The 24,774-nt window shown below is 41.5% G+C and overlaps 1 protein-coding gene across 4 annotated transcripts in view; it reads left to right on the top strand.

Annotated features, from left to right (window-relative positions):
• The window catches only part of PMFBP1 (polyamine modulated factor 1 binding protein 1), a 165,867-nt gene that overhangs the window by 102,416 nt on the left and 38,677 nt on the right, over positions 1 to 24,774 (top strand). For 2 of the 4 annotated variants that reach the window (XM_055100235.2, XM_055100236.2), the window contains exons 1-3: positions 10,402 to 10,618; positions 11,083 to 11,154; positions 17,391 to 17,543. In XM_055100235.2, coding sequence (XP_054956210.2) covers positions 11,143 to 11,154; positions 17,391 to 17,543 — 165 coding nt within the window. In that variant the 5' untranslated portion in view covers positions 10,402 to 10,618; positions 11,083 to 11,142. Of the gene's footprint in view, positions 1 to 8,280; positions 10,298 to 10,399; positions 10,619 to 11,082; positions 11,155 to 17,390; positions 17,544 to 24,774 lie in introns of those variants that run through there. The other 2 variants (XM_063597724.1, XM_055100233.2) reach the window with 2 other exon arrangements.

Raw genomic sequence — 24,774 nt, forward strand, 5'->3', positions numbered from 1 at the left:
CTTTTGTATTTTTAATAGAGATAGGGTTTTGCCGTGTTGTCCAGGCTGGTCTTGAACTTGTGAGCTCAAAGCCATTTACCCACATTGGCCTCCCAAAGTGCTGGGATTACAGGTGTAAGCCACCTCTTGACTTTTGAAGTGCCTGAGGTGCACCTCTCTTCTAGAATACCTGTGAGATATGCCAGTGACCAGGAGAATAGGTCTGGTTTAAACTATGGGCTCATACGAAGCAAAGTGACTCCATGGGAAGCTTCTAAACCAAGCTTGTCTAATCAGCGGCCCATGGGCCACATGCAGCCCAAGACAGCTCCGAATGTGGCCCAACACAAATTCGTAAATTTTCTTAAAACATTAGGTGATTTATTTTTTATTTTTTATTTTTAGCTCATCAGCTATCGTTAGTGTATTTTACATGTGGCCCAAGACAATTCTTCTTCTTCCAATGTGGCTCAGGGAAGCCAAAAGATTGGACACCCCTGTAAACAGACATGTAAACACAGCACAATCAGTAACAATCATTTCTTTTATCTGTGATTATAAACATTTATTTAACTAAACCTACTACAAAAGACTATATTATCTAAACTAATACATGTTGGCATGCTATCTTCTTATATGCTTCTATGCTAGATTCAGCCAATGCTTTATTTTATAATGAATATGATCAATTCATTAAGGAAGTCAGCACCATACTCACTGATAAGAATAACAAGTCTTTTATAATGAAGGACGATGTTCACATATTCATCTCAGTTCACCTTTGGGTTTTGCAACCTGAATAATTTTTTAATCCCACAAGGAAGGGCTAGCTTCATGATAGTCTTTTGAGTCCCTGGATTGGGACCCAATGTTTGAGTTGACCCTCAGATGTTTGAAAAGTGGACAGTAGTATAGGGAGAAAACTTGTGAAGCAATGAGAAAAAGCCATAGATAGCTAAGAACTTTTTTAAAAGTAAAAATAAAAGAGGTAAAAGACAAAATGGAAATGAAGTGTGCAGTATCCCAAGGTCCAAAATGTCTTCCAATAAAATGCTCTTCTGTGATGGCCCATAATCCTTATCGAGTATTTAATTTAATTTAATTTAAATATTTTTTTTTTTTTTTTGAGATGAAGTCTTGCTCTGTCGCCAGGCTTGAGGGCAGTGGCTCGATCTGGGCTCACCGCAACCTCTGCCTCCTGAGTTCAAGTGATTCTCCTGCCTCAGCCTCCTGAGTAGCTGGGATTACAGGCGCGCGCCACCACGTCCAGCTAATTTTTGTATTTTTAGTAGAGACGGGGTTTCACCATGTTGGCCAGGATGGTCTCGATCTCTTGACCTCGTGATCTGCCCGCCTTGGCCTCCCAAAGTGCTGGGATTACAGGCCTGATCCACCGCTCCCGGCGAGTATTTAATTTTTTTTAAAAAGGCACACCCAAATGCTGCAGTGCACAGGAATCTTTTCATTTCTTCCACTCATTTTGGGGACAGACATTCCCTTTGAAGGCTCCTGGTTACCGGGACCACAGGAGCACTGGGGTTTCCTCCCTCATTGCCACTTGTGCAGTTGATGTGGTCTTAGTTACAAAGCACCAGACTGCTGCTGCCTTCAGTCAATCTGTTTAGCCAAAGGCCTCTGATTTGTTCACGTTTACTAGAACACATACAGAGGGCTGGAGAATTTTTTTTTTTTTTTTTACTATTGATCTAGTGCTTTAAGAGGGGAAAAAATCTCCTTGGCTGTCTAAACACTATCGATCCCTGCTTGGGAGTCGCAGCAGAAGTGTAGAAAGGGCGTGGATGAATTGAAATTTCATTTCCGACAACTTGTTCCTGTTATTTTTACCCTTTTGGTTGGGGAGAAACACATTGCTGCGGCTTCAGTCAATGTGGTCGATAGCTCCACTGAGAAACTCAACACGGCTTCTGCCAGAGGTTTGGCAATGAGACATGATGTTGGATTTAGAGTGTATGAAACTGAAGGATGCTTGTGAAAAGTATGAGGTCTTAACACCAGTGGAGGCAGAACAAGTGGCTCTGGGCTCACTACAATCTACAAGAGCTGTGGCTTTGCAGAAAAGCAGGATTGTGGAGACTAACACCAGTCCCATGTAGGAAGGGCCCAGAGTATGCACCAGAAGCTTCCCTGGCCTCTAAGTGCCTTGCTTCCTACTCTTAGCTGGCTTTCTGCAGCAACCATGGGAAAGGTACCCTTTAGCAAAGCTACATTTCAGCCCTCAAAGAAGACCATGATGTTGAGCCCTTACAGGAGGTTGCTCACGTACTGTGTGGGAAAGGACCCATGTAGAAACTGGAGCTGCAGGCCTTCAGGGAACTAGTGGACAGACTGGGCATGCAAGGATAGGTATCTGCAGCCAGTGGTTTTGGGAAGCTCCCCACCCCTCGAACACACCAAGTAGGAGATGTGGTTTGGTGCCAGCAGCACCAGCTTTGTTCTTTTATTAGATGTTCAAAGAATACAGGAGAGAACCAGGCTCCTTCTTCCTAATGGCAACATCTGGCATTTATGTAGCCAGGCACCTTTGATCCTTAAGGATCCCAAAGCACTTTACAACCTGCTATAGTGCTAATGGCCATAGCAACGATCATACAGTAAACATGGCCAAATATTCCCCGTACTGGTTCCCTCCTCTCCATTCTGCAGTGTACACACAGTTTTTCCTTCTGGAAGGAAAGATTCCAGTTTGGATCCGAAACATCTCTTTTGTTTGTCATTTTTTGCTAAGTTTGTTCAGAACTGCCTTTTTTTTTTCACAAAAATACTTCACAACCATTTCTTAATAAACAGTACTTCATTTACATTTTCAATTATCTTATAAGCCCATTTCTGCCCCTCATCCTCATCCCTCCCACTCTAGAGAAAGATGGAAATGTTCTTCTCTCCTGGGAGTCAAGAATCTGCATTGCGGATGAGGTTGCAAATTCAGACACAATAAACAGAATTAAGAAAAACTGAGCTGGCGTTTGACAGAAATTGTAAAATGACACTCAGAAATGTTGCTCTTGTGGAAATTACTGATATTAAAATATAAATCAGTGTCTTGTGTTTCCCATAGCACCAGGGGCTCTATTAGGTTATGCAGTTTGATTGCTGAGCTGAACCTAAGAGACTTGGCAGTTCAGAGCTGAAGTTATCACAAAGCATTTAACCCTTCTCCTGCTGGAGAGCAGGCACCTCTGAGAATGCCAATTGATAATATCGCCCTCAAAAGTCCTTGACTTTTTTGTTGAGCCCTTTGAAACCTGGGAGAAGGTGGAGGAGGGCTGGGTTGGGGAGAGAAGATAAAGGAATTTGGAAAATCTTTTCTTAAGACAAGAGTCTTGTTGCATAGTATCAGCCCAGGGCAACTCAAGAAGCAGAGTCTATGTTGGAGAATTTATGGTGGAGAGGGCAAAGAAAAAATGCCCATTAAAAATGTCTGAATATTACCCCATTACATTATTTATTTAATCCCCATAACAACCCTGTAAGGTAGGTATTATTGTTCCAGTTGTTTCCAAATGGGGAAACTGAGACTCAGAGAAGTTAACTTGAGTCAAAATGTGAGCCCTGACTCCATGAAGAAGTGGCTGAGGCAGGGAAAAGTATAAGATGAACCTGGAGCATCTCGTACCCAAAAGTAAGGATGTGCTTAAGAATGGGTATTGTTGAAAGGGCTCAGGAGCCAACCTTTGGCCCATTGGCCAAAGCTGGAACATTTGAGCAACAAAATAAATAACAGTATTAGATTATAGCCCATATAATAGATATCCATGAGTTCATAGTGATGTAAACAGTACATTAATTAAATGGGTGAGAAAGAGCAGCTCTTTCTTACAGAAGAATTCCAGTGAATAAATGTAGAAGAAATAAAGGAAAAAGAAGACCCCCATTAGAATACTACTGTAACAATTATTGCAAGTGAGATCCACCTTGCTAAAGATAGCAGGTGACATTTTGAAGAAAAACAGGATATTTGTATACTCTTAAAGTATCTCCCTTAATATATTTATTAATTATAGTGGGGAAAAATAATAACTTTATAGTAGATAAACCCGGTAGACACCAGCACAACCAGGTGACCAAGGTCAACATCATCAGGGATAAGATGCATTGGTATCATGTATCCCCTGACATGATACACTAAGAAGGTGTATGACACACTTGCCCAAAATGCATAGCCTCAATCTCAGCACAGAGAAACATCAGGCACTTTGGGAGACCGAAGCAGCCAGATCGCTTGAGCTCAGGAGTTTGAGACTAGCCTTGGCAACATGGTGAAACCCTGTCTCTACAAAAAAATGCAAAAATTAGCCAGGCGTGGTGGTGAGTGCCTGTAGTCCCAGCTACTTGGGAGGCTGAGGTGGGAGGATTGCTTGAGCCTGGGAAGTCGAGGCTGCAGTGTGCCATGTTCACACCACTGCACTCCAGCCTGGGCAACAAAGTAAGACTCTTTCTCAAAAAGAAAAAAAAAAAATCAGGCAAATTCAAATTGAGGGGCATTCTATGAAATAACTTTCCAGTACTGTTTAAAAGTGTCCAAGTCATGGAAGACAAGGAAAGACTGAGGAATTATCATAGATTAGTGGAGTCTAAAGATATAAAACAACTAAATGCAATGTGGAATACTGAATCAGATCCTAGAACAGAAAAAGGACATTAGTGAAAAAACTGGCGACATCCTAACAAAGTATGCAGTTTTGTTCATAGTTTTGGACCCATGTTAATTTCTTAGTTTTGATCATCGTATCATCATGTAAGATGTTAATATTGGGGAAACTGGGGAAAGGGTATACAGGAACTCTCTGTACTATTTTTGCAACTTTTCTGGAAATCTAAAATTATTTCAAAAAGGTCTGTGTGTTCCTGTTCTTTCACCAGAATAGATCACTTCTACCTTTGGGGAGAGACAAAGCAAATCACAAACAACCATAATAAAGGCAGATCATTGTGTTAAAAGAGGTATGGGAAAAGGGCTGTAAGGGGGAAAGGGTACACACCTGGCAAGGCTGCTGTGAGGATTAGCTCTGTTATTTTATGTTCAGAACACTGCCCGGCATATAGTAGCTGCCATACAAGAGTTAATGTGACATGTAGTTTAGGGAAGTTGAAAGAAATGGCAATTGGGTTGGGTCTTGAAGATGTGTGGCTTTGGACAGGCAGAAAGAATATATCTCGTAAAGAAAGAAAGAGCAACCAATTGGGAGAATTTTCTCCATGTCAGTCAATGATAATGGCAACAAAGATTAGGTGGACTGTGTACTTCAAAGTGGGAAATTTTCCAAAATGGCATGGGAGTAATAGTGGTGGCAGTAGGAAGGCTGAAATGTTCCTCTCTCCCTGACCCTGGCTGTTTCTACTCCATACAGCAAGTAGACAAGGAGAAAGTGAACACAAAGAACTGATATCTCAAGAGAAAACCAAGGCAAGTCGAGAAAGGGAAGGGGCATTTGAGAAACATATCTGTGGAATCACTGAAGAGCTGGTCCACCATGAAACAGGGGTTCCAAAATGTAGAGTATAAGCAACTAGTGGAGGTGCTAGAAACGGTGAGTGAATTGTAGAGAGAGATCTCTGAGAGTAACTTAAATAAGTGTGTTTTGTCAGTGTCAGCTTGCATTAGATTCAGGTGTATGAAACAGAAAAATTAAAAACAAAATCATTACTTAAGCAAGATAGAAATTGCTCCTTCTATCCAGGGCTGGCAGTGGTAGTTCCATAGCATTAAGGCCTCATGTTCCAGATGGCTGGTGGAACACCAGGCATTAAGTCAGCATTGCAAGTCATTAGAAAGGTGGGAAGAACAAAGAGCTGTGCACTACTTCTCTTTCAGAAGATTTCATGGAAGTCCCCACAATACTCCATTTTATGTCTCATTGACCAAAACTTAGACACATAATCATACCTAGCTGCAAGAGAGGCTAGGAGATAGAGTCTTTTAGATGAGTGCATGCACATCCCAATAAAATGAGCATCTGTTACTAAGGAAAATATAGAGTATGGATGTTGGAACAGACAACAAACAGCCTCTGTGAAAGGTAGCAAAGAAGAGAGCCAGGGGGAGACGTTTTCACCTAGGACAGTGAGTCTCATAAATCCTGGATTCCTTCTCCTGCTCCTCCTGGCCCCTAATTTCTTCTGTCATTCAAAAGCCTCTTTCTGGGGAGACCCAACTAGCCCTACTTTCTCTCCAGAAGAACTCCAGTCCTGGAATTGGACTATGGCTCAGTCAGTGACATTGGTGTCAGGTTCCTATTCATTGTTACTCTGCAGAACCCCAAACCCTGGCAAAACCATCTCCAACATCATCTCCTCATACCATCTCCCCCTACCAGTTATGCTCTGCACTACCAGGGATTTTCTCCTTTAGAACCGGGTTTGGATTCAAAAAGGCGAACTCTCTGCATGCCAAGCCTCTGCACACCAAGCCTCTGCACATTGGCTCCAATCATACTTTGAGGGTAGAAATAATTAGTATACAATAAGTATCCCTGTCTGTTCATGGGGCTCACATATTTTTAAAAATAGAGAAAACGTTTAGCTCCCTCTCATCATTTCAATAATTAAGAGCTCTAAGATTCATCACACTTTTTTCACTGGTAGGAGGTAGAACATTGGAGAAAAATCTAAAGCCCAACATAAGTAAAGGAAAGACTTATGGCTTAGTATAGGTAAGCCTAAGTTAGTTTGTATTATCCCACAAAGATAGCTTTAATTTTAAACCAAAAAAGCATCTCTTTCCTGAAAACCCAGAAACATGTTTTAGATTAGGAAAAACAGACCCTTGATATTCTTCCATCCAGGCCATGAAGGAAAAGGAATAGTCGGTGTTCCTTAGAGCAACAAGGTTGCTATAAGGCCAGGAGTCAACCATATACCCAGGCACTTACCAGTTCCTTGGTGAGGGAGTCAAAATTAGCAAACTGTGATTACGGCATTTGTGTAACCCAATGTGGGCAGGTGGTATGTGAAGTACTAACTGATGTGTTTCACATCCTGGCCTGCTAAAACTGCATTTCAGAGAACTTGTTCACTTATGCCCCTTTTCCTTCCTCTCTCCAAAACCACACAAAGACTGTTTGAGTTAGGAAAGAGGAGGAATAGGGTAACTGGAACATAAGCAGGAGAATTAGACGCTGGTGAGATCTATGAGATGGGGCAGAAGGGAGGGAAAACAATAGATTCCCAGATAGGTTTAGTGATCGAAGGGCAGAGGGACTTTTGATCAAAACCAGGAAAGTGAGCATCCTGTCCTCTTTCTCTCAATACCTTTCAAGGTAAAAGATAGAATGCTGATAGGACAGGTCTAAGAGACAGTCTGAAACTGCTCTCATGTGGTGTGTGTGTATGTATGTGTGGTATGTGTGTGCATGTGTTTGTGTCTTGATGGGGAACAGGGAGGAGCATCTTCAAAGGATGAGGAAGTGCCAGGTGACCCAAAGCCCTTAGGATGAGGAAGACACAGGATATAAGGTGATATGGTTTGGCTGTGTCATCTTGAATTGTAATCCCACAATCCCCATGTGTTATGATAGGGAGCTGGTGGGAGGTAATTGAATCATGGGGTGTTTTCCCCCATGCTGTTCTCATGATAGTGAATGAGTTCTCACGAGATCTGATGGTTTTATAAGCGTCTGGCATTTGCCATGCTGGCACTCATTCTCTCTCCTGCCACCTTGTGAAGAGGTGCTGTCTGCCAAGATTGTAAGTTTCCTGAGGCCTCCCCAGCCATGCAGAACTATGAGTCAATTAAACCTCTTTTCTTTATAAATTACCCAGTTTCGGGTATTTCCATATAACAATGTGAGAACAGACTAATACTAGTACATGTGGCCTACTGACCAGGACAATGACACCTCGGCATACTCTAGCTAGGAGAGATGCCCATGACCATGGACCACAAGCTTCCCCTGGTGCCAGGATCCAAACTGGGACCTCAAAATCTTAAGCACACTCTGGAGATGCCTTAAAGAGGTTGAGAGAATCATGAACTGTGAGGGAATCATGAACTGATTCATTTTTAACCTGAAAGTCGTGGTGCTTTCTCAGAAATAACTAAGATTGTGTTTTCTGCCATTTGGTGAAAATGGGGCTAAACAAAAACACTGAGTAATAGAAAGAGTTACTTTCTCTTTTTGCACACCTGACTTGATACTTGCTACCTTAGTCACCCATTTGAGGTGTGGTGTTAGGTGTTTCTTGGGAATCTGCAAGATGCTCTGATAGTAGACTGAGGGAAGGCACAAAACATCACTAGAAGCTCTGACCAAGTTTTTGTTTTCACTACAATCATTTTTTTAGGCACAGCTGTCACCAAGAGAAGGCCTACTTTGAAAAGCAGATGGCAGGAGTTTTGAATACAAAAAAGGAGTTGCCTGGGCAGATGGCAGTAGACAAGGCATGAAGAAATGAAGGTCTCAACAGAGACGCAGGAGGCAGAACAGAATATGTAAGAACAAGGGTTCAAGAAGAGAGAGACATGAGCAAAGTCCTGGCTTCAGAGAGTCAGTAGCCGGGGATCTGGTAGAGAGTCCCTGCCTCTGGGATGAGCCCTTCCTCCACAAAATATCTGTCCAGCCATACTCCTCAGTCAGACAGCACTGTGAAGGTTCACATGGCATTTCGTAAAGCCTGTGGGGCTCCCCCAAAACACTCTTCCCTATCCATCTGGCAAACATTACTGTCAAATGTATCAAAAACTTATCATATAACACTTCCAGGTTTTTCATCATAAGCCCTTCCAAACTGCCTGCTGCTATTGTTGATGACTCAAGATTCTGACATCTCCTTCATGGAACAAACTCCAGCTCTCTTTTTTTCTTCCTACTTACCTTACTTAGTAAATTTCAATATATTTTCATGCAAATGTTAGAACCTATGCCTTCTACTTTTCCTTCGAAATGCTCTTGGCTCTTGCAACTACAGCTGTGTAACTCCATAGTGGATGAAACCATCACAATCTGGAAAATCATTTTTCTGTCTTTTGGACAAGATTTCATTTGATTTCAGAATCATCTCCTGACTATCCAGTGGGCTTGCCTGCAAAGAAGTATGATTCTCAAGGATACATTTGTTCCATTACAACTTTTTGTATGATACTTGGGTGAGTTCATAGTTCCTCCGAAAGAAAGGTGTCCATCGTGGTAGAGCACTGAATCAGTGAACTTTAAAGCTAGGAAAGACTTCTAAAGGCCATTTATTATAGCTTCCTAGCTTACAGAAGCAGAAATGAAGCCGCAGAGATATGAAGGCCTTTCCAAAGGCCACTCCTCCAGTGAGGTGCTGAACCAGGTTTAGAAGCTTGGTGGCCTAGAACCCTGTTTAGTGTTCTTTTATGCCACGCTTTTTTAAATCTTGCTTGACTAGCATGGAAGTCATTTGTGAGTTCGCCAGTACAGGCACACCTCATGTTACTGCTCTTCACTTTACTGTGCTTCACAGATATTGCATTTTTAACAAATTGAAGGTTTGTAGCAATCCTGCATCAAGCAAGTCTATTGGCGCCATTTTTCCAACAGCATGTGCTCCTTTGTGTCCACATCAGCATTTTTTTAGCAACAAAGTATTTTTAATTAGGTTATGCACCTTGTTTTCTTAGACATAATACTATTGCACACTTAGTAGACCACAGCATAGTGTAATCATAGGTTTTCTATGCACTGAGAAACCAAGAAATTTGTGTGACTTGTCTCATTGTGATATTTGCTTTATTTTGGTGGTCAGAAACCAAACCCGCCATCTCTCTGACATATGCCTATATTTCTTTGAGGAGGTAAAGGAAGAAGTTAGGCATGGCCATGTGACTTGTTTTGGCTAATGAAATGTGAGCAGAAGCAAAGTGTTTCACTTCCGCTTTAAGAACCAGTAGGTGATTCACCAAGTTCCCTTTCTGCTACCATGGCAACATGCAACATACTAGATAATAGAAGTTCACCAGCTGAGGACTACGAGGACATTGAGGACAATGTGGAGCAGAGCCCCAGCTGACTCATAAAGGACATGTAGCATGAGTAAAAAATAAACCTTCACGGTCGTAAGCCACTGAGACTTGGGGGTTGTTTGTTACTACACCATCACCTAGCCTGTCCCCACCAGGTGAGCCTGAGCCACACCTCCATTCCCATGATGCACCTCTGTGCATGAAGACTTCAGAGGGTACTCAATGCAGGAAATCAGAATTCAGCTCCATAAAACATTCCAGAATCCACATATCACCAACATTCTTTCTTCCTCTTGGCTTATATTAGGGATAGGGGATGTGGTTTGTTACAAAGGATGAGTATTTTGATAGCTTCTCATTCCTTGAACTATTCTGCAGGTAAGTTCCTGGTGGAAATTCCTCTATTCTTAGGGTTAAAAACAGAATGAATGAGATGATTTTAATAAGCTCAGTGCATTATGACCTCAAATGCATCATCCTGTACTTACATGCACATACATATGCAAAGATCTTTGGTTTCCTGGGAGGCTTTCTAGCTAGATAAGTCTCAGCACTTCACATGTTTCCTAACTTTATGAGCATCAACATTATGGCAAGCTGATGCTTCAAAAACACCATATCATCAGATATTTCATATGAATAGTTACAAAATTAATGGAAGCTCCTCATAGAGTAGTAAGAGAGCCTCTGTGACCCTGGGTAAGTCACTTAGCCTCTCTGGGCCTCAGTTTCCTTATCTTTAAATGAGGATAGTAGTAGTCCCTGCCTCCCAGGGTTCATGTGAGAATGAAGTTAGGTCATGCACATCATGTCTGGTTCATAATAAGTACATAATATTAGCTATATCTGAGCCGTAGAGTACATAGAAATCTAAAAAGTAAACTCGATTCAGACTTTTTGCTTTCCAAGAAGGGTAAATTCAGAAACTGTTTGGTTCACCAAGTAGTGGTTTTCTGGAAAAGATGTAAAACCATGGTCCTGCCATCTGGAGGTTTTAACACCCTTTTAAAAACACAAACAGATGGGTAAGCAAGTGGGTATTGCTAACAGTTCAGGAAAATTTTCCAAACCTCTTGCTGAGGGCATAGATCCAGCTGGGAAAATCTTTAAAGGGCAGAGGCTTATTTATACTTTTTCCATCTTAAATACTTGGACTTTTTCAGGTTTATAACAAAGCTCAGAAAATACTAAAGGTTAAAGGAGAATTGAGAGCTGCCAAGGAAATGAAAGATGAGGTAAGGCTCCTAACTCCTCTATATGCATGGAGTTGAATATTCATTACAAGGGACTTTTTTCATGTTTTATGATTCAAAATTCCTGTAATAAGCATCACAAAATATCATGGACAGAGGTGGGCAGCAGAGCATCGTGTTTAAGAGCCCAGACTCGAGCTGGGTGGGTCTGGGTCCATATCTACCAGCAGTATGATACTGAGTTTGTTTCCTACTTTTAAGTTTCCTTTGCCTTATCTAGAAAATATGAATGATGATCACTTATTCCAAAGACTTGGTATGAGGATTAGCAAAGGTAGTGCATGTAGAAAGCACTTAATCGATATTAACTATTGTTGCTAACATTCTCTCTTTATCTGGAATGATATGAAAATGGAGTGTCTGATTAGTTTAATATTTTGGTCAAACTGTGTTTATGGGGCCAGGCGCAGTGACTCAAACCTGTAATCCCAGCACTTTGGGAGGCCGAGGCAGGAGGATCACTTGAGCCCAAGAGTTTAAGACCAGCCTGGGCAACATGGTAAGACCCCTGTCTCTACAAAAAATAAAAAAAATTAGCCAGATGTGGTGGCATGCTCTTTTGGTCCCAGCCACTCAGGAGGCTGAGGCAAGTGGATCACTTGAGCCTGGGAGGTTGAAGCTGCAGTGAGCCATGATCACACCAGTGCATTCCAGCCGGGGCGACAAAGACCCTGTCTCAAACAACAACAACAGCAGCAAACTATGTTTATGTATGCCCTACCTTGTTCCAGAAAGGATTTAAGGGGACTTTTTTGATGAGTAAAGGGTTGTCCCATGTACCATATGCTTTTTAACAGACCTCCTACCAAGAGGTGAGCAGATTCTGAAACAGGCAGTCCACTCCTTTCCTGCTGCATTACTGGAGCCATACAGAACTTGATACCAGTTCTGTGGGGAACAAGGATCTCGTATGGATTTTCTAGAAGGCTCTTTCTTCATTTAATTTATATCTTTGGAGCACCTTCAATATGCCAGGCGTTCGTTGTTCTAGGAGCTGGGAATAAAGCAGTGAACAAAATAGACAAAGATCTCTACTCTCATGGAGCTTACCTTCTTAGTAGAATAATTTCTCAAATGATATCATAGTGAAAAGTCTGTGAAAATTGCCCAGGTGCCAATAAAAATCAGCCCACGTTCCATAGGTGGCTGATCTCCACCATATGTCGTATGTATCCTAGTCTGTATACTCACAGGGTGTGCCAATTTTGTTTTTATGGCAAACACTAATCTAGCCTTCCACGATATGTGTCAGACAGTGTTCTAAGTACATTGTATTTACCAATACATTTAAACCTTGCAACAACCTTAAGAAAACCATACTTATCTCTATATTATACATGGGGAAATGTAGGCACAGAAGTTAAATAACTTGTGCTTGAATACACAGCTGATAAGGGGATCTCTCAGATATCTTTTTTAATTTGTTAATCTAAGTGTGTGCATGTGTGTGTGTGTGTGTTTAGCTTTCTTACATTTCATAATGTTTTCTTTATTTTTTAAATCTTTTTTATTATACTTTAAGTTCTGGGATACATGTGCAGAATGTGCAGGTTTGTTACATAAGTATACACCAATTTTAAAAGAATTTAGAACACCATAAAATATAGTCACTCTTCAGTATATGAACATAATTGGTTCTAAATTTTTGTTCACAGGCAAAACCTCGTATAAGTACCCATTAATTTCATTCATAAGTAATGCAAAAACTGTAATATTTCTATAAATGGAAAAGTCAACTTGGGAATCAAGTCAGTAATATCAATAATAGTGTTTAAAATTACTGTAGATAACTGTAAACTCTACTATTACACAAGTGAAATGTAAAAATTCCTGAATCAATGTTAGTTTTTAAGGTTTCATGATTCTTAAGGCATAACTCTTACCATAAATTGAATGGTTGTGATATTAGTGGTGGTTAAAAGTGGTTTCCCATTGATTATTGAAGATTTGTCCTCATCCTCAGACAAATAAGATAATATCCCGAAGATGATGACCTTTATGGTGTTATTGGTTGAATCCAAAATTACTCCGATTTTCATGTTGAAATGCCACATCCCTAGGAATGCTGCCATTGTGAATCTTTGCAATGCTCTTGGGCTCTGAAAATGCTACTGAATTACGAGCTTCAATTTAACATTAGCTTCCCCCAAGAAGAAGCTTGAGACTGTTAATACTTGGAAACCTAAAGCAAAATGTCTTCTCCTGTTTTGAAATGTATGTTTGAGATACCATGCTTTTTGACAAAAGACCCGTTTAATCAATACAGAAAATTTGCTTCAGTAAATAACCTATTTTCCAATAGTTATCATGAATATGGTAGCAACTGCAGTATCAGCACTCATCATTTTGCCTGTGGGTTGATAGCTGCTGCTGCTGTCATATGTTTCAAAGCAGAGTGACCAGGTTCCAACCTTATATAAGAGAAACCGGGTATCTAAGTACATGACTTATGTAAACGAAAACTCACCTAGCAGTGGAGACTTATGATTTCAGCCATTGTTAATGACTTCAGATCCAGGACAAGATCAGATGGTGCCTGAGGGTCAACATTATGACTCTCAGTTCATCTCATGCCCCAGTAATGGTTACAGAGCTATGATTGATGAAATGTCAGATTAAATCTATCCCTATTGCATGTTGATACTCAAAAGGCATCTGCCTGGAATTTAGCCTTCATAAAGTAGATAGGATTATAAATAGTTTACAGCTAATATCTGTGCGAGATACCAGTAAGAAATTAGGTTCACTGAGACCCCAGAAACATTGGCTTTTCTGGGGTTCTGAGGTGAACACAGCCTTTTCTAATAACTCCCTATAATTAAAAATCGAACATCATTCTGGAAATCACCTGATCACTCTCCCAGCATTTTTACTCCTTTTCTGATGCATCAAAACCTCTTTATAATTTGGTCTTCAGGAGTGAATGGTTTTCTTTTCAAAAGTAAATTTCACTTGACATCCATCAAAACATATTTGTTATTCAACTGGTTTAAGGAATATTCAAAGAAAGATGATTTATTCCAAACCTTGTTTCATGAATGAAGACATTTTCTCAGAGACTCTGAGCCAATGCTAAATGTACAAATTAGATGAGATCATCTATATTGAAGATCCAATTCTGAACTTCTGGTGGTGCAAAAGAATTGGACTGTCAGGCCTTCTACTCAGAGGACATCCAAAACTGGAGGGAGAAAGGATATTTTTATTGGCCTGAGAGAGAGCACTTAACTTTTAATTTAGAGAGACTCAAGTGTGTATTGTTGGTATTTTGTTAGTGAGCCCTCAGTGTGCTGGTCTCCATGGGGAACAATCTGGTGTCAGGGTCCCTGCCTTAAGACACATATATTCAGCACCAAGGCAAGAGTATAGGGTATTTGGCTCTCCTGTGGAGCAGGCATCTTGTTGTCACCTAACCTGCTCATAGATGCCAAAGAAAGACAGTCCTGTGGCCAGAGTGGAGAGGCTCCTTAGGGTCCCACTTCCTGGAGAGGCTCCATACCCTATTCCCAGTGTGGTGACCACAGGAAAGGGATCCAAAGCACCAGAATCAAACTACCACTCTTTATCGAGTTAAGGATTTTGTTTCCAAGTTAGAAAACAGTGTCTGTACACCATCTTTTAAGGCCACTCTACACATATTCTCTTAAGAGAGTCCCCGGTAATTGTCTTAATGGTAATTACATGCTTGGGGCAGTTGACATCCACTGTTATTTTTCTGGAAGTGAGGAACGAAGGATAAGAGCAAGAGAGGAGGAGGGAGAGTTTTGAGATAATGAAATCCTTTTAATGACAGAGCCATGCCGTTAACCTAATTAAACTGTAAAGTGGTTAAAAAAAAAAGTCCAGGTACTAAATGGAAATGAAGAAATAAATCAGCGGAGACAGCAGCAGTTCTGGGAAACCTTCTGAATTCCGAATACTCTGACATTGCAATGTCCAATTCTCACCGTTGTCCTCCGGCCTCCCTCGGCCTTGTGCAGGGGTCCTTTAAACTGACCTGTCCAGTAAGGTTTGATTTACGATGTCCATATCAGGTCTCCAGTTCCTCTGGGAATGTGTGTTATGCAGCTCATATATTTCAAAAGACAGACCAGTCAGTTGGATATGAGGGCAGAGCACTGGCTACAGGGTCAGGAAGAATGTGCTCTCCTGGCCCTACTGCTAACCAGATGTGAGACCTTGGGCACTTTGGCTTAGATCCCTTCACTATTTCCATGCACCTATCCCCTGCCTACTATGCACTTTTGCAGCTGTAACTCTCTTAGAAGAATTGCCTTTAGACTATTGAAGTCACTTTGCCTACAGGGGCAGAGAGCTGGAAGTTCTTAGGAGCTTATAACCCATGGGGTGGCCATTGGCCATTGACTGACTGATGCTGAGTTTGACAGCCCAGCTTTCATTGACACCAATCAAGACAGACTCTAAGGTGTAGCTCATATTCCAGAGTTTCATGTATGAGCAGGCTAAAATTACTGACCACAGGACTCTCTGAAAATGTACCTATACTTGGTTTTTACCCCTTCCCTGTCCTGCTTCCCCCTCTTCCATGCTGGTTTTTCTTGGGAGTGTTCCTTTAATAGATGCCATGAATCCTCACTTAAGAACCCTCTTGGTAATCTAACCTAAGAGATAGGTACTGTATTAGCCCATTTTCACACTGCCATAAAGAACTACTGGAGACTGAGTAATTTATCAGGAAAAGAGGTTTAACTGACTCACAGTTCCACATAGCTGGGGAGGCCTAAGGAAACTTACAATCATAGCGGAAGGCAAAGGGGAAGCAAGGCACATCTTACATGGCAGCAGGAGAGAGAGAGTGAGGGGAAGTGCCACACTTTTAAACTATCAGATCTCGTAAGAACTCACTCACTATTAAAAGAACAGCATGGGAGAAACCACCCCCATGACCCAATCACCTCCCACCAGGTCCCTCCCTCAACACATGGGGATTACAATTTGAGATGAGGTTTGGTTGGGGACATGGAGCCAAACCATGTACTTACCATGAAGGAGCCAGCCTCAGTTCCTAGATTTAAAACTCAGTAACGGTAACATCTGTGCTCACAAGTGTTGTAGAAAGCCAGCACAGTGACAGAACTGAAGCACTACACAGGTTCACACAGGACTTCTTCCACCTTCCTTTTCACACCATTGCCACCCACAACTCTGGGAGTGGAGGTGGCATCCTGGAGTGATAAAGCCCCACCGTCCTACAACAGCTCTGCACCTGCACCCCCACCCAAGTTACTATGCCCCACACATTCTATTTATATCTCAATCACTACTTTCCATCCCCATCTAGCAACAATTAGCTAATTCTTTTCACTCATAATCAAAGACAGAAATCTTACGCCACCAGCCCAGGGATTTCACTTTTGTTCCCATTGTGAATGCCTCTAAAGAAAAGCACTGGGTTGGCCAGGCACGGTGGCTCATGCCTGTAATCCCAGCACTTTGGGAGGCCAAGATGGGCACATCACGAGGTCAGGAGATCTTGACCATCCTGGCTAAAACAGTGAAACCCTGTCTCTACTAAAAATACAAAAAATTAGCCGGGCATGGTGGCGGGTGCCTGTAGTCCCAACTACTCGGGAGGCTGAGGCAGGAGAATGGTTTAAGTAAACCCGGGAGGCAGAGCTTGCAGTGAGCCTAGATCGTGCCGCTGCACTCCAGCCTGGGCAATAGAGCAAGTCTCCGTCTCAAAAAAAAAAAAGAAAGAAAGAAAGAAAAGAAAAGCACTGGGTTTATAGGTGAGGGAGATCTTTTGGTCTAGCGGGTAGAAGAGAAAGGTAAGAGACTTCAGAATCCCATATCAAGCCCATCATGGATTCACTATACTTGTCTTGACAAGTTCATTTGACATCTCAATATGTTCATCAGTGGCAGAGCCATTAATATTTATAGACAGTCCAGTAGGTGCCTAGAATTATTCTAGGCACTGACTTCCTCTTGAAAAACAGGGGAATTGTCTGTTGTGCACCCCCAGCAGTGTGGTGAAGATTAATTAATATAAATCAGTAATTGTCTGAATAATGCAGAGCGCTCAGACACCTGGCAATTGGAAACTGTGTAAATGTTACACAGGATGAGTAATAACAGCTAATGGTTGATGGACAAATTTCCAGCAAATTTCAAGTCTCTGTCAACCTGTTAAGTGAACGATAGCAGCACTTTCTTGATAGTTTATAATTGATGCTTTTGTTTTTCTGGCTGCCTAGGCGGGGGAGAGAGACAGAGAAGTGAGCAGCCTGAACAGCAAGCTGTTAAGCCTGCAACTTGACATCAAGAATCTGCACGATGTCTGCAAGAGACAGAGGAAGACCTTGCAGGACAATCAGCTCTGCATGGAGGAGGCAATGAACAGCAGCCACGTAAGGGACTTGGCAGCAGCCGCTCACCCCTGCTCTCTTGACTTCTGCCTCTGCTCCCTTGGGCGGGAATAATAGAAAGTTCTTCCACTGTTCATTCAGGAGTACTTATTAAGCAAGCAATGAGAGAGAATTAAGAGAATTAAACACACACACCCCAACGCACATACACATGGAAAATGCCAGTCCTGCCTTCAGGACTTTTCCATCTATCTCCAAGGTCATGTACATCCTAGGCACGATGTTTTCCTTATCTGGCCTTTCACACCTGTATTTACAGCTCATTGCCCTGAAAATATCAGATCATAGTGATACAAGGGGAGCAGCATCTGCTATGGATCTCAGACAAACTTCTAAGTCAACCATGAAAATAAAAACCATCACACCTGCACTAAGGTATCAGTGTCCATTGGGGTAGCAGGGGGTCTTTATTGCTGCACCTGTGTCTCACTGCCTGCAAGCTTTTCTTCTGGATGTAGGAACCTGATCATAGGACAAGCTCAGGTTCTCAAGAGTTAATGCCCCTAGAAGCAACCCTCAAGCAATGTCAGATGGGGAGATGGTAGATTACATCTCCCACCTTCCTTTCTCCCTAATCAGAGGTAACCCGAGGCATGCTGTCTCACAGACTTCCTCAATGGACCTGAGCCCAGTTGCTCACAGTGGTACCTGACTTGATGACACACCTTTTTTTTTTTAACCCAATGTTGTTGTTGTTGTTGTTGTTGTTGTTACATGAGTAAGTTCTTTAGTGGTGATTTGTGAGATTTTGGTGCACCCATCACCCAAGCAGTATACACTGAACCCAATTTGTAGTCTTTTATCCCTCACCCCCCTACCCTTTCCACAGAGTCCCCAAAGTTCATTGTTTCACTCTTATGCCTTTGCATCCTCATAGCTTAGCTCCCACTTATAAGTAAGAACATATGATGTTTGGTTTCCCATTCCTGGGTTACTTCACTTGGAATAATAGTCTCCAATTCCATCCAGGTTGCTGTGAATGCCATTAATTCATTCCTTTTTATGGCTGAGTAGTATTCCATTGTGTATATATACCACATGCGAAAATATGGAACCAGTCAAATGCCCGTCAATCAATGAGTGGACACACCTTTTATCTGCTTCCTTCCCTTCCTTGTTTCAGTCTCCCACTCCCCAACCAGAGTTTCCTAAGACCACCTCCCACATCAACTACTACTTGACCCTCAGTTCCTTGTCACAGAGCCTGCTTTCAGGGGTGCCCAAGTCAAGACACTCAGTAGCACTGATCCTACACATGTGTGAACATGCAGACCTCCTGGCATAAGCATCTTTCTTGAGACTGTGATTTTGGACTAATACTTATCTAGAGTCTAGGCTGTTCATCAGCTGAGGTAATTTCATTTTAGCCTGAGGTTTGCTTTCTTTGGAAGCTCTAAATCTAAGGTCTTTAAGTCAGTCTCTAAATTTATCCACATAAGCTGGGGAGCCAGCTGGGAGATATTTTCCCACAGCTCCCTAACACTTTGGGTTTCCAAGAATTCTTTACTTGTGGTCTTCATTTCCATTTACTGACATGAGTTCTCGGTAAACATAAAGAAGGTCCTAGCTGCACAGACCTGTTGCTGGACACCCAAAGTTAGCCTCTGGGAGGCTGTGAAGCCGCCACTGTGTTCTTCACTGTTTGTGGTCAAGGATCTGGCCTCTTTTCATTGCATCTATTAGAGTTCTCCCAGGACTTACCACCTCACTATTGAAACCACAAATTGTTCCTCTGCAATGTCCTAGAAATACTACCAACAAAGCATTTCTACTTCATCTTGTAAGCATTGCTTTCCTCAGGAAGTCACAAATAGAGAAAAATCCACCGGTTTCCTAAATGGATCTCAGGAAGAAGATTATCATAATTTACTTCTTTCTAAATATTAACATTTTAGGATATTTTCACCATTGCTGTCATGAGTTTACTTATTCCCCCAGTCAGGGAAAGCCATGTGGCTTATAAATGTACCTGGCAACTTGGAAGGAGAAAGGTATTAAATTGCATTTTATTATTCTAATTGCCCAGAAGAAGGTCTAACAGCTTGAAACAAGCTTTAAAGCGAGCTCTTTTTTCCCCTAGCACTTAGTGCAGAATTTAAATAGCAGACTATGCATACAAATCCACAATTAGATGTAGACTTACACTCATCCGCTCGGAAAATCCCTTTAAGATCTGCCTTCCACATGGAAATGTAATATGGGAACAAAAGGGAAACCAAGACTTTCTGAAATTCTGACTACTCTCTAACAAGGAGCTGGGGAAACAAGCAGGAGGTCATAGTTTACAACCGCAATTATGCAAGAAGATTAAAATGTTACATTAGCTGTTATGTATAACAAAAGGAGTGGCAGGGAAGGGGCAAGTGATAGAAAAGAAAACGGCATGACCTTGCAAATCAAAACTACGTTATGCTCCCAATCCCAGGAACACAGCAGGAAATAGGGTGAAGCAAATGAGGTGGCTAAGGTGCAAAATTCATGGGCACAAGCTCTTCAGGTGCCAACCTGCATGTGCTCCACCCTGAGACTGAGTGCCTCCTTAAAATTTGCACCTCACTTGCCTCACTGTAGTCCTGGCCCTGCCCAGGAATCAAAAGAGCATCTCAAAGTGAAAGGAGAAAAGAACAACAGAGATATCATAATAAAATGATCAAACCAGAAAAGAAAGGGCCTTCTGAGCAATTTTCCCAGGCTCCATTCCCTGATGGTAGCATAGGGTGCATGCCCTGATATTCAGTAGAGCTCAGATTGCCAAACTCATCTTTGAAGCGTACAGAGGACACTTTTTAGCATAAAACTATATAAGGCAAGTTTGATTCCTGTGGATAAAAGTAATTTGTTGAAGATGTAAAGATTAGTAGAATCTTGATGGGCATTATTACACAGTATCATTTTGAATCATTGGGAATGAAAAAAAATATTTCACTGAATCTTCTAAATGCAATGTGAAATCCTGGATTGGATATTGGAACAGAAAAAACACGTTAGTGGAAAAACTGGTGAAATCCAATAAAGTATAGTTCATAGTAATCTTCCAACATTAATTTCTTAGTTTAGACAAATGTACCCAGTTATTTAAGAAGTTAACCTTAGGGAAAGCTGTATGAAGAACATATGGGAACTCTCTGGGCTACTTTTGCAATTTTTCTGTAAATCAAAAATTATTCTAAAATACTTTTTTTAAAGTGAACGTCAGGCAAGCAGAAGTCACTAGTGAGAAGAATGTCTGCATCAGAAAGATGCATCTAAAATTAATTCATGTCACTTAAACATACAGTTCTATGCTCTGCTAGTACAAGGAAGTACAAGACATGCAATTTGTAGAAGACATAAGAAATAACAGATAAGGCCGGGCGCGGTGGCTCACGCCTATAATCCCAGCACTTTGGGAGGCTGAGGCGGGTGGATCACCTGAGGTCAGGAGTTTGACGCCAGCCTGGCCAACATGACGAAACCCCATCTCTACTAAAAATACAAAAATTAGCCAGGCATGGTAGCAGGCGCCTATAATCCCAGCTACTCGGGAGGATGAGGCAAGAAAATCGCTTGAATCCAGGGGACAGAGGTTGCAGTGAGCTGAGATCATGCCACTTCACTCCAGCCTTGGCAACAGAGTGAGATTCCATCTCAAAAAAAAAAAAAAAAAAAAAAAAAAGTAACAGATAAACCTATCCAGTGATATAAGGCTAAACTAGAGTTCAAAGGAAATATCTCACTTACTTCAAAGATAGGAACAGAAGTTCATGACAATGACTGAAAAAGTGAGTTAGTCCTCATCTGTGCTAATGGTTGCTGCTGCTACCTTGTGAACAAGGAGAAACTGATTCAAAAGCCAAATAACCCCTCATGCAATTCAGCTCAAAGTTTGAAGACTTCCTAGATTGTTCTATAGACCTCAACACCAAGAATACATATCACAAATTTAATAGATCATGCTGTATCAAAAGGTCAAATATGAAGCACTTAGAGTTTTTCAACTATACAAATGTATTCTCTGGGTTCTGCTATGGCCCGGACAGTGTTAACTTCCTTTTTCTATTGTGGGTTTTGGTCCCCTCCCCAGGAAATTAATTCAGTTTGATGTATCCAAGTCTTAAGTTTCTCAATAAAGAAAAAAATCTCCATTAAAAAAAGATAGTGAGACTTTTCGGTTCTTAAATGAAAAAAAAAATCATTAGGGATTCAGTTATCAGAACAATGCCAACCTAGTCAGCGCAAACTAGAACAGGGAATAAAATGGTTAAAAAGTATTTTGAAAAGCCAGCTTTAGGCAAATCAGCAGGGCCTGATGACATACTTCGAAGAGTACTTAGGGAATTGGCAGGTGTTATTACATAGCTGCAAGTGATTATTTTTGAGAACTCAAAAGGATAAAGAAAGTCCCTGTAGACTGAAAAAGGGTAAATGAAGTGCTCATCTTTTTAAAAAGGGAAAAAGGACAATCCTGGTAATTATAGACCTGTCAGCTTAACTTCAATACAAGGAAAATACAGAACTTAACATCAATCAATTAGCATCAACTTGAAAAGCATAAAGTATTGGGTGGAAACCAACGTGACTTTTCAAAAGGCAAATCATGCCAGGCCAATTAATTTCCTTCTGTGATCAAGTGGCCACATAGGCAAGGAAGGAGCAATAGCTATAATCTCTTTGACCACAAGTAGGGATGAAATGTGTACTAAATATGGGAACAGGTTCCTATGAACAGCCAGCAGTCCCCATCTTTTCTAGCAGCTGAGACCTGGATAGAAATCCAGCTGAGAAACCTGGTAGACCAGATGGCCTCCAGAATCACATCTCACTCCAGATGGTCATTTTAAGAACTAGTCTTACCTCTGTAAAATCATTTCCAACGTACTTATTTTCTTCAGATCTCAGTTTAAAAGTCAAAGAAGACTCTTAATAAAATATCTGTGTCTTCATTAGGAAGAATGTTTAAAAAAAAAAAAAGACAAAGAAGCAATAGGAAATAAGTTGGTGCCTTTGTGATACTGCTCTTCAGCACATTTGTAAGTGAAATGTAGGCTTCATCCATAGCGTGTCTTTTTCTATTCCTTTAGAATTTAGAAGGATAAATAAGTAGAAATTTAATAGGTCTCAAATAAGTCTAGGCATTTCTCCAAGTCTTTGAAATTTGATTCCTCTAAACCCATTGATATCTATAGTGTGCAAATGTTTAAAATTCCTATCCAAAGAACTCTAGTTTCTCTGCAGATAGAAGCAGTCCTTGGATCTTTATAACCAGGCAAATTAGGTTGGGTGCTATATTTGTCCTGTACTGGAAGAGTTGCATAAAATCTCATCATCTGGCTAGCCCATCATGTTGCCTCAGACCAAAATTAAACCCAGAAGATCCAAGACGACCTCTGGGGAAGATAAAGCATTGACATTTCACCAGTATCCCTGCCAGGCTGCTAAGCTTTATACACATCATTTAGAAAAAAGCATTTATTTCCCACCGGAAGCTTTAAGACCAAAGAGTAATTCTGAGCACACCTAAGTATAGATGGGGGTACCAGGTACTAGAGGGGAAGCCCTAAAGAGAGAGAGAGTTTGACTTCTTTTAAAAGAAGAGCATTTCTCTCATTCTTCTGGGCAGTGAAGAAAAAATAGGGACGTGGAAGCAAAGAGAAGCAAAGAATGAAGGAGACCACGGTTAGTTTTCAGCAGGGTCATACACACTCAGCAGTGGACAGATGCTTACAAAGCCAAAAGAAAAAGGATTTTGGCAAAATCTGATAAGGATATTTTCTGAGACAGTGTCTTGCTCTGTTGCCCAGGCTGGGGTGCAGTGGTGTGACCATAGCTCACTGAAGCTTCAAACTCCAGGGCTCAAGTGATTCTCTCGCCTCAGCCTCCCAAGTAGCTGGGACTACAGGCACGTGCCAACATGCATGGCTAATTTTTTTATTTTTTATAAAGATGGTGGTCTCGCTATCTTGCCCAGGCTGGTCTTGAACTCCTCATCTCAAGCCATTCACCCACTTTGGCCTCCCAAAGTGCTGGGATTATAGGGATGAGCCACCATGCCTGGCCTGATAAGAATTTTATTGGATTTATACTAAAATAAGCCCTTCTGAATTAACCCTACCACAGGATGTTCACTCCTTTGCATTAATTCTGTCCACGTTAAGTACTTACTTGTGATCATGTTTTTTTCCAGGTAGCTCCCCACCCTCCTAACTTACTATGTAAGCAGGAGGACTCAGGCTCTTCAGAAGCCCCTCTATCCGTGTATGTGCATGTACACACACATACATGAGCACACCACACACGCTACTCCCAACTCTCTTCTCTCCAAACCTCATTCACAGATGAGTTGTGAGAATAGCAGTGTTTTTATCTTGAAAAGAATGAAAGCCCTTAAAAACAACATTTAATATAAATGCTGGCAATTATAGCTACACAGAGTAAATACAAAATTTAGCTTTGTTCAACTTAGAACAACTTAGAAAAGAGGTCTCATCAACTTTCCTCCAGCCACCTACACTGGCGTGTCTTTGCCTAGGATTTCTTTTGCCTGGTGACCATAGTGGGTCCATTTTCTCTGTCTCTCTTCTCAATTCTGAGGCACTTAAGATGAGACACTTCCAAGAGAGCCTGGAAAGGGTCATTCAGATTGTGCTGACACAATCAGCTATCATCTTTCTGGTTCTGGACTGGGTTAAGCCTCCTTTACCTTCCCTGTGCTGCCACCACCACTCTCAGTAGAGTTTTTTTGTCTTTCAGGTCCCAGCTCTTACTGAATTAATCTCATTAAAATTCCATCTCCCCAGTTACTCAGACAAAAACCCTGGCATCATCTGTTACGGATGACCATCATGTCCCACCATCTAACCTGTAACCCAGCAGCAAATCCTATGTCCTGTCACTTCAAGATACATCTAGAACCCAACCACTTCTCCCGCCCTCCATTGCTACCATCTTGGTCCACGCCGTCATCCTTTGTCTGGATTATTGCAGTAGCCTCCTACCTGGTCTTTCTGTCTTTGCCTGCCTAGAGTTGATTTCCAATAAACAGCCAGTGTGACCTTCATAAAAGCTCAGGGAGATCATGTTGCTCCTCTGTTCAGTACCCTCCAAAGGCCTTTCATCTCCCCAAAAGAAGTTAAAGTCTCGAGAATGGCTATACGATCCTAAAGACCTCACCTCTTTTCCTATCTCACTCCATCAGGCACAGCTTTCCCCCTTACTGTCTCTGCTCCAGCCAGAA

The sequence above is a fragment of the Pan paniscus genome, chromosome 18 (genome assembly GCF_029289425.2).
Source record: "Pan paniscus chromosome 18, NHGRI_mPanPan1-v2.0_pri, whole genome shotgun sequence".
In the NCBI taxonomy this organism is placed as follows: domain Eukaryota; kingdom Metazoa; phylum Chordata; class Mammalia; order Primates; family Hominidae; genus Pan; species Pan paniscus.